The sequence below is a fragment of the Panthera onca genome, chromosome A1 (genome assembly GCF_046562875.1).
Source record: "Panthera onca isolate mPanOnc1 chromosome A1, mPanOnc1 haplotype 2, whole genome shotgun sequence".
NCBI classification, from domain to species: domain Eukaryota; kingdom Metazoa; phylum Chordata; class Mammalia; order Carnivora; family Felidae; genus Panthera; species Panthera onca.
The window spans coordinates 196,179,856-196,195,758 of record NC_138339.1 but is presented as its reverse complement, the minus strand read 5'-3'; the positions used below and the strand labels follow the sequence as shown (position 1 = coordinate 196,195,758).

At 34.7% G+C, this 15,903-nt stretch overlaps 1 protein-coding gene across 1 annotated transcript in view; it reads right to left on the bottom strand.

Moving 5' to 3' along the window:
• The window catches only part of KLHL1 (kelch like family member 1), a 361,829-nt gene that overhangs the window by 33,759 nt on the left and 312,167 nt on the right, over positions 1-15,903 (bottom strand). The window contains exon 8 of the mRNA XM_060637013.3: positions 10,865-11,027. Within this exon, the coding sequence (XP_060492996.1) occupies positions 10,865-11,027 (163 nt within the window). The remainder of the gene's footprint in view (positions 1-10,864; positions 11,028-15,903) is intronic.

Sequence of the window (15,903 nt, the reverse complement as noted above, 5' to 3'; positions counted from 1 at the left end):
TATGGTGAAATTGACAAGAAAATTCTGTGACATACAACACTTTAATAATTAGAATTACACTTGATGACATTTACACCAGAATGTATCAAAACCTTAGGGATTTTGTATAATTTCTAGAATAGTTATAACATTCAACCATATAATACAACTTAAGAAGATTTATCATCACTTATCTGACAATGCTTGTGTAATTTGACATACCAAAGAAATAAGCCTAATTAGTCAAAAATACATTATATTCCAACAAGATGAATTTTTTTTAAAAAAATGTATGTAGTTCCTCCTTTATTCCTCCCCGTTATCTCCCATGTTGATATATACTTATTGAGACAAGGACATCCAGGGCACTGCATGGATCTGAGTTCTTGCGCTAGATGCTGTGATGTGCTGACTAGAATCTCTATCAGGAATGAAGGACTCTCAGCTATAGGAAGGCTGCCAAGAGTCCTCAGCTCTCAAAGGCCATCAGGGATCGCCTTGACTGAAGACAGCTGCCTTGCCAAGGGCATGCCCTCTGCCCAGGTGGTCACATCCTATGACTGTCATAAAAGTCCAACCTTTTTGCCTAAATTTAGAATAGTTATGAAGGGTAATTCAACTTTTGGAACTCCTCAGAGAATTAGTTAAGGCTTCTGTTGATATTGTATCACTGCTCAGCTTCTGCCTAATCTTGCTTCGTATGCTTCCTTCTCTTCCCCAATAAACTACTTTACATACTAATCTCCATAATCTTAGTCAGTCTGAACCACATACAAAATTCCTTTCCAAAGATTCCCTTCTCATAAACCTTCTACAGCTGTCTTTTTTACATTCAGAGTTTGTCCTAAGTTTTCCCTTTTTAAATACCCAGTCTCATTTCCCTTGCATACAGAGTTGTTTCCCTTATTATTTCCAGTAGTCTTAATTACATGTATTAAAATTATTTATATCTATTTTTTATTTTTAGATTACCCATAAAACTTCATGAGGCATTGGACAAAGTCCAAGTTTTTTTTTTTCTTTTCTGATGAATTTTTCAATGGAGATAAGTTGAACTTATTTGACATTCAATAAGCACAGAAAGAATAAAAATTTCATACATAATTCTGAGAATTCTGAAGACATGTCCATTTTAATTAAAACAACATTAAATTATCTTTAACTGAATTAGTTTCCCAGATCATGTGAACTTGCAAAACAATTGGGTTAGTTTCTATATTTCTGAGTCTTAGAATGCCCAATTTTTATAAGTGTTTACCTTTAAACTGACTAAATAGAGCTCTTTTGCAAATTAATTTTAGCAATACAATCCAGAAGTACAGAAAATATCACATTTACAACATATGTGGAGACACATAAAATATATAAACAAGATAACAAAAAACATGTTAAAGGCCTAATTTCCAAATATCTCTCTTTACAACACAAATCTAATTGCAAGATGGTATTACAATTTATGGATCCATTAATTGGCCATTTTTATCTGGAGTCTAACAAATATTGTGTCCAAGCAGTATTGCACAAAAAAAAGATTGCCAAGTTTTAAAGAATACAGCCCAAAGGGCCACATGCAGGGGTCAAACTATCATTTTCCATTCTCCAATGGGAACAAAGTTGTTTTTTACTATAAGCTGCATCAATAACCAAACCAAATTAAGTCCAGAGTAACTCTGTGAGCACTGGTTCCTCCCTAAAAGTCAGAACGTCACCTACTGAACTAAATGGCTTCCTAGTCATCCTTTTCTTAATCAAGAAAAAGAAGCCAAAAGAACACAACCCCATATTTGGAGGTAACCGAATGGGTAGAAGAATGTAAACCAAACCAAACTGGAGAAGACTAAGCTCATCTGTGGTTGCACACAAAATACTCACCATGAGATGTCTGTCCAAACTGAAATCAAAAACCATTTCCTTGCCATAGTAGGAATGGGGCCCCAGGGATGTTCTCTAGGACAAAGAGTCCCAGCTGCTGCATGGACTCATCACCTAACGCCTGTTAGCAGCTGGGGACCTACAAACCAAGGGCAAAGAGCTTCTGCCTGGCTCACCAAATCCGTAAACAAACTTAAGTCCCTCTGCCAGATGTGCGGCAAAGACAATCACTAAGACATGGCATATGCAGCAAGGAAAGGATTTACTCCAGAGGCAGCCAAACAAAGAGACTGAAGGACAAGTCTCAAATCTACCCCCTCCACCCTCCTGAAGTAGGAGAGTGAGGGAAATTCAAAGGCAAAACAAAAAGATCTGAGTAAAACCTCACAGCTGTTCTTATTAGTCTGCAGCTTACAGCAGTTCCATTAACCCTTTGGCTACCAGTTTCATGGCTACAGAAAGTGTTTCCAATACCACTGCTTCCATATTTGAAGGTCTTACTGACTAAGCCGATGATATTCAAAATATAATTTTCACTCACAATGTATTGTTACCTAGAAACTTTCAGACATCCCTTCCTTTGCATAATAAAAATATAAGAATTTCACACCCCCCACAGTGTAAAACCTTTGAAGCAACTCCCTGGATCCAGAACTCTGTGTGATCCTTTGTTTCTCAATGGATAGAGAACTCTTTAATCTGATCCCAAGAGAAGTCTTGTCAGTGCTGCTGTCAGAATACTCTAGTATCTGCCCTTCCGAGAGCTCTCTCATGAGATGTTCCTGTTAGAGTATCTTACAGTACAGCGAGCAGAATTTCAGTAAGCTTACAACAGGTTCTGTGAATGCTCTTGTTCCTGTTGCTATGAAACGTGGATGCCTGTGGCAAATCTAGTTTAGATTTGCTGACATTGCAACATGGCTGGTAAGCAAGGTTGTATGTAGAAGTCTGATAGAAAACACTTAACTCTAATTATTAGAACATGCCCATTTTTTTTTACAAGAAACCTCTACTTGTAAATATGCACAGGAATTGGGGTCAATTAACCACATTCCAAAAATTGGTAGAATTCACTAACCTAACACCTGGTAGAAATGGTCTCTACTACCTAATCCTTCCATATTTCCTTGCCAGCAACTCCTCTCCACCGATTACAATTCTGCATTTCCTTCCTTTCATGTTTTCTATTTCCCTTTAACATAATGTAAGCTCTCTGAGGGCAGATTTGATTTATTTTCTTTGACAAATCACCATGGCGGGTACATGTTTGTACATTTTTTTAAATGGATTAAGTTCTTGGATTTCAGTTCTTGAAATGTTTGTACATTTTTTTAAATGGATTAAGTTCTTGGATTTCAGTTCTTGAAAAAGGGTGATTCATCTATAGAATTTGTCAAAGAAAAGGCACCTATGTTCCCCTGAAATAAGATTTTGACAAATGGCAGAAAAAAGTATTAATCATGTGTCCTGGGGACACAAAAGAAGGAATGATTAAATTTAAATGGGTGAAGTTAAAAAAGTGGTTTATGGAAAGGTACAGATTGAACTAGGCTTTGGATGATGGAAAATAATGTAAATGGTCTCATTTAGGTTTTATTTGGGTAAAAGAAAATCTAATGCATTTTTAATACTTCCTGACACTATTGTCCTCAAATGCAATAACCTGAATCCTTTTAGTATTGATGTTGCCACATGGAATTTAATGCACACAGAGAACCAACGAGAGTTGTGCTAGGCTAGAGTTGTGTCACTTTGGAGAGATTTCAAATGTATCCAAAGATGAGGTGAAAATTTGAGCAGAGAAACTAGGTGGACAGTGGGAGGTGAGTGCAGAGTCACGAGATATTAAGAAAAAAAAAAATGGAAAAGAAATTGAAGCAGAGAGATGAATCTGTGAAAGGGCAAAAGTGTGTGTACCGTGTCAGCATGTTCGAGTAAACTGAGTGATTCGGTATGGCTGGGACATAGGGCGCTGGAAGGCAGCCGGTAGAAGTGGAGTGAAGGAAGGCGAGGTGTCAATCATAACAGGTAGTGTATGCCAGACTGAGGGATCTGGAAGCAGCCATGCTCCACAGGGAGCTCAAATGAACTGTCTTCCTTTGCTCTACATTCTAGTTCTGAGGCATGGTTTATCCAATAATCCCTTTGGACCACAGGAATACACTATATCCAGTCTACTAGTGTGATGAGACTCTGATAATTTTATAGTTTCCTTGGAAAATTATAAATTATTCTTCAGCCAGAGTGATCTTCATAAAATGCAACCGTGTCACTGCCCTTTCTTAACCTTTTATAACATCTTTACCTTAGCTAAGTTGCTGTATGACCCAGGGTCTGCCTTTCTCTCCAAATCCTTGCGGCCACTCTCTCTCATTATGTCACAGACAAACTTAACTTGTCTTCCTTTTGTTTGCATGTCACACTCAGGGGCTTGACACAAATTGTGCCTTTTCGTTACAGTGCTCCCCCACTTTCTGTAAATCTGTTAAATTAACTAAGTCCCAGCTTAAAAAAAATTTTTTTTCCAGGAGATAAATTACATACTTCCTGAGCCTCTTTGTAGTCCCAGGGAAACTCAGCAAACAAGGAGTTGTTTTTTAATGTGTGAATCTAAGACAATACAATTTTAATACAAATTATTTATCATACAAAAACTTAGGCAATTTGGGATCCCAGCTTATGGAAAAGAATAGTAAAGTTGAATACAAAACTAGAAATAGTATCTCTCTTGGAAGGTGCCTTGCAAATGACAGTCCTTGAGGCTTAAGTTACTGTGCTAGATATTGGTGCACACTGGAGAAAACAACACACATTTACTTTGTAAGATTCTTCAAACTGTGTCAGTTTCAGGCTGCACAGAAATTGCAACTGCCCCGTGAGTATTATTAGTATGAAGTTTTGAATGAATGAGCAGAATAAGTTTTGCCACAGTGAATCATGAAGCGAACCCAGCTATTTTTTTCTTGTTTGTTTTGAAGATTCTCTGTAGCATACATTGATTAAAAATTCAGGCCTATTTATGGGTGTACTCAGACAGTATCAGTATCTGCTTCTTGAGCTAACTCAGGAAATAAAGAGAAACAAACCAGAAAGACCGTTTAGCTACAAAGTTTGAGAGAATCAACAGAGAGCAAAGAAAAAACAAAAAGACTCACTAGAACAGATACTATTTGGGGACTCTGAGGTTTTATATGGCCAATGACCACATCGCAATGTCTATTCACTCTTTTGTTGTGTTTCCTTCATTTATCAAGTATGTTGACTCTGCCGGCATCAGATGACATATCTACCACTTAGCTTACTCTGTCTTATTGGAAGATTGACCAAAATGTTTCATGAAATTGATATAATTTTGTTCTTGAATTTATCGGAATATACTCATTAAGTTTAAGCCATGAAGCAATTATTTATTTTTCCTCAACAAATGGTATCATAAAGAATCTAAACTTAAAAGGACTGTTAATTGGCTTTTATTAGTCTAATTGGGAAAATTATTCAAAATAATCTTCAGAAAAGCAACAGTCAGGTTAGAATGACACATTAGCGATATGTGAAAACAAAACAAGGAGAAAAAAAATCATGTCAGTAGAGATGAGAAAAAGGTAAACGCCTGTCGAGGGTGATGCTGAAACAATTTTCTGCCATGAGTCTGAACCATGAAAGGTCACTTTCTAGTAATTATGTTTCTCTCTGAGTAAAACAGAAAAAGCAACTAGACATTAATAGACAGTCATCAAATCACAGAATTTTGAGGTCATTAAATCACACTCAGGAAAAAAAAAGATACTCAAATGAGAGCTATAATATTTTGATTTAAAGGAGAAAGATTATTTGAAAATGAAGTCATTTAAAATACTTACGGAGAATATATGGATTAAATTTGGGACAAAAGTACTCAAAATGTAACAATTTCATGAATAAAAACTAAGATTAAATACTGTTACACTCTGATACTTGTTATGAAGTATGCTATTAGAGGAAAACAGGATTTCTTAAGATATTACATAACCTAGCTGACCAAAAATTACAAGGACAAGAGAAACGACCAAAATGATGAATTCCATGTATAGCCAATTTAAAAGCCATATACTTCAAGACATATACTTCAAGAAGAAGATAGACAAATGACTAATAAACATTTTTAAAATGTTCAATCCCATTAATCTTTAGTGGAATGTGATAGCTCTATCCACTAGAATGTATAAAAAACATAAAAGATAAAAGAATGACATTACCAAGTCAGGGAGGTATATAGTATCCAGAATTTTTTTTAATGTTTTTATTTTTGAGAAAGAGACAGAGAGAGAGAGAGCAGGGGAGGTGCAAAGAGAGAGGCAGACAGATGATCTGAAGCAGGCTCCACACTGACAGCAGAGGGACCAATGCTGGGCTCGACCTCTTGAACTGTGAGATCATGGCCTGAGCCGAAGTTGGACGCTTAACCGACTGAGCCATCCAGGTACCCCCTGAGTACCCAGAATTTGAATACACTTTTAATGTGTAAATAAATTCAGAAAACAGCTTGCAAAAGCAGTATCTACTAAAGCTGAACACAAGAATGCCACGTAGCCTAGCAATTGCAGTTCCAGGTCTATACCCACCTAAAATGTGTACCCATGCTCACAAAGGATGTACATAAAGACAAAAGTATTTAAAAAATTTTTAAGGTTATTCATTTTTGAGAGACAGAGAGAGAGACAGAGTGTGAGGGGGAGGGCCAGAGAGAGATGGAGACACAGATCTGAAGCAGGCTCCAGGTTTTGAGCTGTCAGTACCAGAGCCCGACTCAGGGCTCGAACCCATGAACCATGTGATCATGACCTGAGCTGACGTCCGGTGCTTAACTGACTGAGTCACCCAGGCGCCCCAGCACTATTCTTAATTCAAGAACTGGAAACTATTAAAATGTCCAGTTATAAGAGATTGAGTACATAAAATTTCTATACATTAAAGAATAAACTACAAAGATAGTTATTAATACTATCTTTTATTAAATTCTGAATTTCAAGACATAAAACAAGTCAATAAATAAAACTAAATCAAGCACAAATTGATGAATAAAAAAACAAGAGGAGAAAGCACGCATAGCTTCTGTATATGTACATGTTTGATTAAAAATAAATACAGGAGCACTTGGCTGGCTCAGTCTGTTAAGCGTCTGACTTCAGCTCAGGTCATGATCTCACGGTTTGTGGGTTCAAGCCCCACATCAAGCTCTGCTGAGAGCTTGGAGCCTGAAGGCTGCTTCGGATTCTGTGCCGTCTCTCTCTGTGCTCTCGCTGCCCCTCTCCCCCCATCAAAAATGAATAAACTTAAAAAAAAATTAAGAACAATAATGAAACAGACAAAAGCTAAGGCAAAATGAAATTAATAAATATGCTAGCACATAAAAATATCAAATTAGGAGGAAAATAACAATACAAAAGGAAGTTTTATAACAATACAAAATGGAATATTATTAATAGTCTAGAATTATAAACAAAATAGGCCTGCATTCCACTTTAAAATATCAGTAAAATAAAAATTTAAAAAAATTTTTAACGTTTATTTATTATTGAGAGACGGACACAGAGCATGAGCAGGGGAGGGGCAAGTGACAGAGACACAGAGCATGAGCAGGGGAGGGGCCGAGAGATGGAGAGACACAGGATCTGAAGCAGGCTCCAGGCTCTGAGCTGTCAGCACAGAGCCTGATGTGGGGCTTGAACCCACGAACCGTGAGATCATGACATGAACCGGAGTCGGATGCTTAACCAACTGAGCCACCCAGGCGCCCCAGTAAAATAAAAATTTTAAAGGGAATATATATAACCATGTACAGATACTTTCTACCACTATTTCTTTCTCTTGCTCAAGAAACTTCTGATGTTTATAGCAAGTTATAGCAGATAAATTGTAGAAAGCTTCTCAATTCATGTTGTGATTATTATTATCTAAGATATCATAATGGAAAATGTTCTGAAATGGTTTTTCAAAAGCTATGTGGACCACATATAGATGCAAAATCATAGTTAGAATATGGAATGCAACAAAATATCAAAGGAATAATGAAACATCAATTAGTTGGTTTTATTTTATGTATGTAATGATCATTACAGTTAGAGTATTTATATAAACTACCACATGAATAGGTCAAAAAAGAAAAAAGATACCATTTTTCATAGATTCTTGGAAATAATTTAATAAAACATGAAACCAGTGCTGTTTTTTTAGGATAAAATATCCACTAAACAAACTGCAGACAATAACTTGCCCTTAACATCATGCAGTACATATATCTCAAAGAATAACTAACATCATACACAGATTACGAAACCTTAAAGTCTTTCCAATTAGAGGACACAGACAAGGACACCTGGTCTCATTACTATTTATGCATTATTTTAAAAGTAAAAGCAATACAGTAAAAATGAAATAAATGTAAATATTAATAAAGAAGGGATAAAGTTTCATTATTAGTTTACTATATGTTTATTTTCCTAAAAAATCAGTTATTATAAAATAAAAGACTAATAGAACTAACATGCATTTAGTAAGATGGCTATTTTATATATATATATATATATATATATATATATATATATATATATATAAACTATTTTCTCTAGTGTAGTGTAAGTGTATAATTATTAATATATATGAATAAATATAATAAAAATGCACAAAGTATAAATAAATGCGAACAGACCTCAAAATAAGATATGAAGGCCATGCCAAAATTAAAAACCACCAAAATGTATAGAGGTTGATTTTGAGATGAAAGCGGGCCCATATTCTCAAATGAAAAGATTTCAAATATAAATACCTGTGATATTTGTTTCCAGGCAAAATCCTCAAGGGATTTTCAAATCTATGACTCTAACAATGTCGTTTTCTGCCTAAAATAAACTTAAGTGAAACCTGAAAAAGCCTAAGCCAGAGGAAATAATAAACAAAAATAGGTTGATATAAATACACAAACATGAAATTTGTGTGCCAAAACATATACAATTAAAAGAATAAATGGACACAATGTTGATGCCAGTGGAAAATATTGCTATATATTCCATAAAAGTAGAAATATAGAAATATACTTGGTCAAATAGAATAAGGAATACACACAACTTTAATCTTACTACTATAAAAATTTACATTTTAACAAAATATTTTTCAATTTCCTTTTAGGTGGTAACAAATGGTAGCAAAATGTTGATCAGGATGCACTGAAAAAGGTATTTTTCATGTAATGCTGTTCAGAAAGTTTTTGGTAAATCTTACGAAGGAAAGGTTTAAATTATATTTATTTTAGTCCTGAAAATAACTCAGTCCCAATTCCCCTGAAATCCACGTTACAGAAATTTTTCCTAAGGAAATACTCAGTAATTTGCCCAAAAAGATTACATCTAACAGTGTGCAATGCAGCTTTATTGATAATATCAAAATTTGGGAAATATTTTAGATATATATTATGTTAAATGTAAATATTTTAGATATATTTAGATACTTTAGATACTAATCAGAGACTAACTAGTTACTTACACTTCGGGACTTTTTTTCTTTTTTTCTTGCAGACAGTGGACTACTGCATAGCCATTAAAATTTGAATTTGCAAGTCTTTAATTCCATGGAAATGTTTATTTACAATTTAGATGACAAAATCAGCTTCTTTAACACCATGGTATAATAATAACTTTCTAAATATATATATAATTAGAAAAAAATTAGGTTGTCAAAGGTGATTGAAAGTGTCTCAATTGGATAAGGCAATTTATTTAACATTTACTCAATAGACATACTGAATGTGGATTATGCCCATTCATAACAATGAATGATGTAGACAGATCTCAACATCGACTGAGCATATGTTAGTGAAAAGAGATGGAAAACAATAATGTATGTAATTTCAAGAACAGTAAGCAAATTGTTTGAGGTAGTGTGCAGGGTGGTCTATTTTAAGAGGGTAGATAGGAAGCACCTCCATGGGGACAAATCTTGAGATGGCATCTGAACAATAAGAAGGATCTGGGCACATTAGGACTGGTAGGAACATCATCTTGGACAAACAAAACAGCAAATTCAAAGGGACTGAGAGGTTAGAGCTTGCCATATTTGAGGCACAGATACAAGGGCAATTTGGCTGATGTAAAGAGAAAAAAAAAAAAAAGAGTACACCAGGAGAAGATCCAGTGGGTACCTTTAGGTGAAGATAGGCACTGTATACTCTTTGCAAAGGGAAGGCCTTGAAGAGGAATGATATATGCTTCATTTTGTAAAAGGATTGCTCTGGCTGATTTAGAAAATGGACTGTAGGAGAAAGAGAGGTAGGGAAACCAGATTGAAAGCTTTTGCCTTTGTCCAGGCCCGAGTTGTTATTAACTTTGTTTAGGGCAGGAATTCTCATGGGAGTGAGAGGGAGCCTATTTTGTCATCCCCATAGGATATCAGGCAATGTCTGAAGACTTTTTGGTTGTCACACTGGGATGAAGGTGGAGCTGACATCTAGTGGACAGAAACCCAGAATTCTGCCGAGCACACTCAGGCACAAGACGGAGCCTCAGCTCCAGTAAGGGATTATTTGGCCCCAAATTTCAACGGTATTGAGGTTGAGAATTCCTGATTTAGGCCAATAGGTTGGAAATAGTACAAAGTGGACAGACTACTATAATCATGCAAAGAATATATACGAAGCCCCAAACTTTTAATAGCATTTTGAAAGCTTCTCAGACAATTTTACCAGTAAGTATATAAATATCCAGATCTTTAGTGGAAATAATTCTTATGAATTATACTTCATACTGCTTTTAACCAGCAATTAATGTGAAGGAGTTTGGGTTTCTGTTTCATATGGAGAGACAACCAGAAAAATATGCAGTCTTAATTTTTCAATTATCCATGAAGACAAAATTAAAGGAAAAAAACATGACAATCGTAAAATCTATAAAAAGATTTTTATTGGATTAGCTTACTAAAAGTTATTTTAAGAAGAATATTTACTAAAAATATTTTCCAGATGAAAAAAGAAAAATCTACTCACTTGCCATTCAAAGCCGCTACACCAACTGTGCTTCGGGCAATGGACATACTGGCTACAAATGTCCATTGCTGACTCTGGGGGTCCCACCTCTCCACTGTATTCAGATAGCTCCAGCCATCATGGCCTCCCACAGCATAAATAGGGCCTTCAAGAACTGTTACACCTAAAACATGGGGGAAATGAAAACTGAATGAATGTGCTTCACAGTGAGATTTAAAAAATCAGGTTAACAGTACAAATTGTGATGCAATTCAAAATAGGCTCTAGCTGTTACACAAATGCAATGGGGTAGAAACTACTATTAATTGTATCATTTTATTAAAGTGAAAACAATTAGAACCAAAATAAGTATGATCTAGGTGCTTTATAGAAAAAAATTAATTTGCTTATTTATATCTCTATGAAAAAGCAAATTCTAAAAATCAGAGATGATACACCATGTGCCTCTACTTCTGAAAAACATTTCTATACTGCGGTTTAAAGTAGTTTGTTACTTTAAATGATGCTACATTAAGCAACACAATAATATCAATTTGAAATTCAGGGTAGGGTTTTCTGTGTTTTGGCTTTTTGGTAACTTCATAATAAAGTTATCTAAAACTTATAAAATATGAAGCATTTCATGTCACAAGCCGAAATCACTAAACACAAGCAATCAAAACAAAGTAATAGTGAGTCATGGATGAAAGGAGAGATAGATAATAGATAGATAGATGATAGATGATAGATAGATGATAGACAGATACTCCTATATACTGCTTTTCCAGTATATTCTTTTCTTCATAGATGAATTTTATTAAATTCTAGCAATTGCTAAATATTTATATATCATGTTAATATTGGCTGAAATGATTTCATTATATAAAGAGCAATTCTGATGAATTTTTTCTTCAAAATTCAAAGCCTGATTGTCAAGGACTCTGAAGAATCCGTGATTTTACCCTACTTGCCAGCTGACAAGTTAGACTGCCATAAATATACAGATATTGGTAGAAGACACGGGAGTTGTGTGTCAAAGGGGAAAGGTAATTCATTACTTATAACAACAGTAATAGAGTATCACCTTTTATTGTTTGTCTTTCACTTGTTCTTCAAGCCCTGGTTCCAATAGGGTGACCCAAAGAGGATAACCAACATGACCTTAACTTTGCCTTCAGCTTGACCAAAATTTAGAAAGGATTCTTCTTGCTTTGAGGGCCCTGACCTCATTTTCCTTAGAGCACTTATTTTAGAAAACATGTAATTGCACATTATTTCTCTCTGCACAAGATTTCTCTCTGCACAAGATTTCTAGATGGAAATCTTTTGAAATGCCTCCTACTTGTGTTACAACTCAGGACTTCTTTCTCAAGGACCTGAGAACTATTTCTTTGAAATGTAATCATCAAGAAAGATATTGAGAGCCTATCTTCAGTTGACACCTTGCTTCAAGTTGTAAAACTACTTCTTGTTGTGAAGACAGAAAATTTACCTTACCTTTGGGTACGGCCAATTAGCAAATACACTTTGCCTATAATCCCTTACACCTGCCTGAGCTCTTAAAAACGCTCCTGGCTTTGTTTTGGTGAGGTTGAGTCCAGCCAAAATTCTGGGCTTTCTTCCTTGTTACAATAGTCCCTTGCATGTTAAATTTGTCTAATGAATGTTTTTGCAGTTCATTTGGAACTTGAACATGCAGTGGATTGTATTATAAGAAAGGAAATGGATTTACCATGAGCACTAAACCTATGTGCTTATTACTACAGAAGGAGACATTATCTTCATGCTTTTAAAGCATGCCTGCCTTTCACTTTGGAGAGAGGAATTATCCTCTCTTCTAAGACTTTCCATTATATTAACATCCTTTTGGGGGGGTCAGTGCCTTGCTCCAAAGTTATGCAGAAATTTGAGAGACACATGGAGAATTTTCTTTCAATAGGAACCTGAAAATAAAACAACCCCTTGTTTGCTCATTCATTCACTCATTCATTTGAAAGTCTGTTGTGTGTTAGAAATTGTTCTTATCACCAAAGACACAGTGCCAAGAACAGAGGTGAACAAGGCCAACAAAGTCCCTGCCCTCGATGAGCTGAGCTCATATTTATTAGGCAATAAATATGTAACTAAAATGGAATAAGTACATGATTCACAGTAAGCAAGCCCTTCACACATATTATACAATTATAATTTAATAAAGAAAAAAGTAACTGATTAGAATATCAAATTACTGTCATACATATCTCCAACTTAGGGATCCTATTTTACACACACTAGTAAGTAGATATGCATATGGAGGACAGGGTTCTGATGCAATGACTGCCAAAACCAAAGGACATAAGCTTTGTATGTTGATCTTTTCTTGGGGCAGCTCAAAGTAAGTGGGATCAGAAAGGATGAATAAATGTTAAGTTTGGGGCAATTTCCAAAGGAGATGAATATATCTTATGGAATTTTACAAGAGCATGTACAATCATTCCCATGTCTCCATAATGATTAAATATACGGAGATAAATGTTAAACATCAATGAAGTTTTTAAGGAGATATCCATCAGAAAGGGCCAGATCATTAGCATGAATCTAATGAATTTACATTTTATTCTAAGAGCAAAGGGAAATCACTGAAGTGTTTATCAATGAGGGATTTTATCACCATAATATTTATTTTGATTTTGTTGTAGTAAATGGGTTGGAGTCAGTTTAGGAGGCAGTAGAGAGATGGTTAGGAGGAAATTATAGTTATCCAAAAAGGATAAGATAGCATCTTGCATTAGTAGGTTAAAGAGTAAATAGAGAAAAGTGGAAATATTTGAACTTTATTCTGATACTGGAGGTTTGTTGCTAGAACATGCTAATGGATTGGATCTGGGGTATATGAATATGTTTCAACGATAGGTGAATTGACTGAAAAGTTTGAAAACTACATGTTGAAGATATCATGTCTGAGGGAACTATTAGACATCTAAGTGGAGCATTCAAAAAGGCTGTTTAATATACTTGTCATAAGTTCAAGTTAATGTTGGAGCTATATGTATAAATTTGGACTCCTCAGCAATGACATGGAGTTTGAAGGCATTGAATCAGATAAGGGCAGTTAAGAAAAGAGTAGTAAGAGAGAAGGTAACAGAGACCAAAATCTAGCCATGAGTGGCTTCAAAATCAATTACAACAAAAGAGAACAAAAGAGCCAGAGAAGAAATGGCCAGATAGGTGGAAGGAAAAGCAGAAGCTTTTGGTATCTGAAAACTAAGAGTGGAGAGTATTTCTAGGGGGATGGAGTAATCATACACTTGCATATTTCTGACCAAGTACAAATTTCTATTGGATTTGGAAAGAGGGAGGTTATTGTTCACTTTCAAAATAGGTTCTGGACCATCACATTACAAGTTTTAATACAATCTGATAACTACTTAGTCAAATATATACCCTACAAAAATCATTGATCTGTGACTTGCTTTTTTAACTGTTTGAGATTATTTGACTTTTTGTACATGTTTCAGTCCTATAGTGTAACATATATAAAATGCCACAGATTTATGGACTCTGAATGCCTTATGATGTGATTTGCATAACTTTTGCAGCTGTGATAATTCCTTTGCACAAGGGTCTCATTAAGTAGAGTTAGTAAGTGGACCAGAATGATTTCAAAATTGGAATGATACATTTAATTTTTTCCTTATGTTTACCAAAAATATCTTACAGATGCAGTAATGCAAGGTTAAGAGTGTAAAAATATTTTTCTGTGCTTTGTTCAGTAACTACATTAAACCTGCACTAAAAAAATAATAATTTAATGGAAACATTTTTGTATGTCTCAAGCTTAGTAACTGCATGATTACTTCTGATAAAGAATTTTAAAATGTCTTTCGATGTTTTATGTTACCAAAATGTAGTTTTTCAGAACACATAATTATTTATATATCTTAAACTGTTGGTCTTGCACATATTATCCCCCTTATGATTTCCTCTGTAAAACATTTATTAGAATTTTTTGTATAATTTTCCTTCAAGACTGTTCAATGAAAGAAGCAAACCCTCCCTAAGTTTCAGATAAAGTAGCACAAACTGAAGCTGAGCATTTTCTATATGGGTTACAGAGAATAAATGTATTCACTGGCAATTTAGGCCTTTGAACATGGGAAGTAATCAGTGGGGCATGGTCCATCTGGATAGGTCACTCCCCAAAATATTTCACTTAAAGCAAAATTTACTCCCATTTACATAATGTACCTCAAAATATTTATTTTACTATTTCTATATCAATACAACCAGATAATTTTTTTCCTGAAAAAAATTATTGCTCTTCTCTAACCTTGTTATTATTATCCATTTAAAATATTGCTAAATTTATTCTAAGCTCTAAAATTTTCCAAATTAAAGAGATTATGTTTTAATTAAAAATTGTGACAACACAAAGCCAGTTCTTAATATTGCTCTATTGTTTGCATTTTTGCCATTAATTACATAATTTGAAAAGCATTAGCCTGCAAAAAATGAGATCTTCTTTTGTTTAGGTACAGAACATTTTTTTTTAATGTTTTGTTTTGAAAGAGACAAGCCTGAGTGGGGGAGGGGCAGAATAGAGGGAGACAAAGAATTCGAAGCAAGCTGCAGGCTCTGTGCTGGCCTGATGCAGGGCTCGAACCCAAGAACCCTGATATTATGACCTGAGCTGAAGTCAGATGCTTAAATGACTGAGCCACCCTGGCACCCCGAGAACACTTATTTTCAAATGAATAACAATACATTTAGTTTCTTTTGACCTAAAAACTATGTCAAATAAATTACTACAACTAATTATTACCTTTTGGAAGTCTCAAAATACATTTAAATTACTAGGGGTTTCAATATGTATATTGCCTGGAATATAGACATGAATTTATTACTAATCTTTTCTAAACTGTTTTCAAAAATAACCATCAAGGATACAGTAGCACCTAGTAAGTACTCATAACTAATGATTAGGGTGATTTAAATCCAGTGTTATCAAATAGTTTTACTTTAGAAGCAATGAATCAATAAATAAGATTCATAAAATTAATACCTCACAGTTGTGCTGTGCA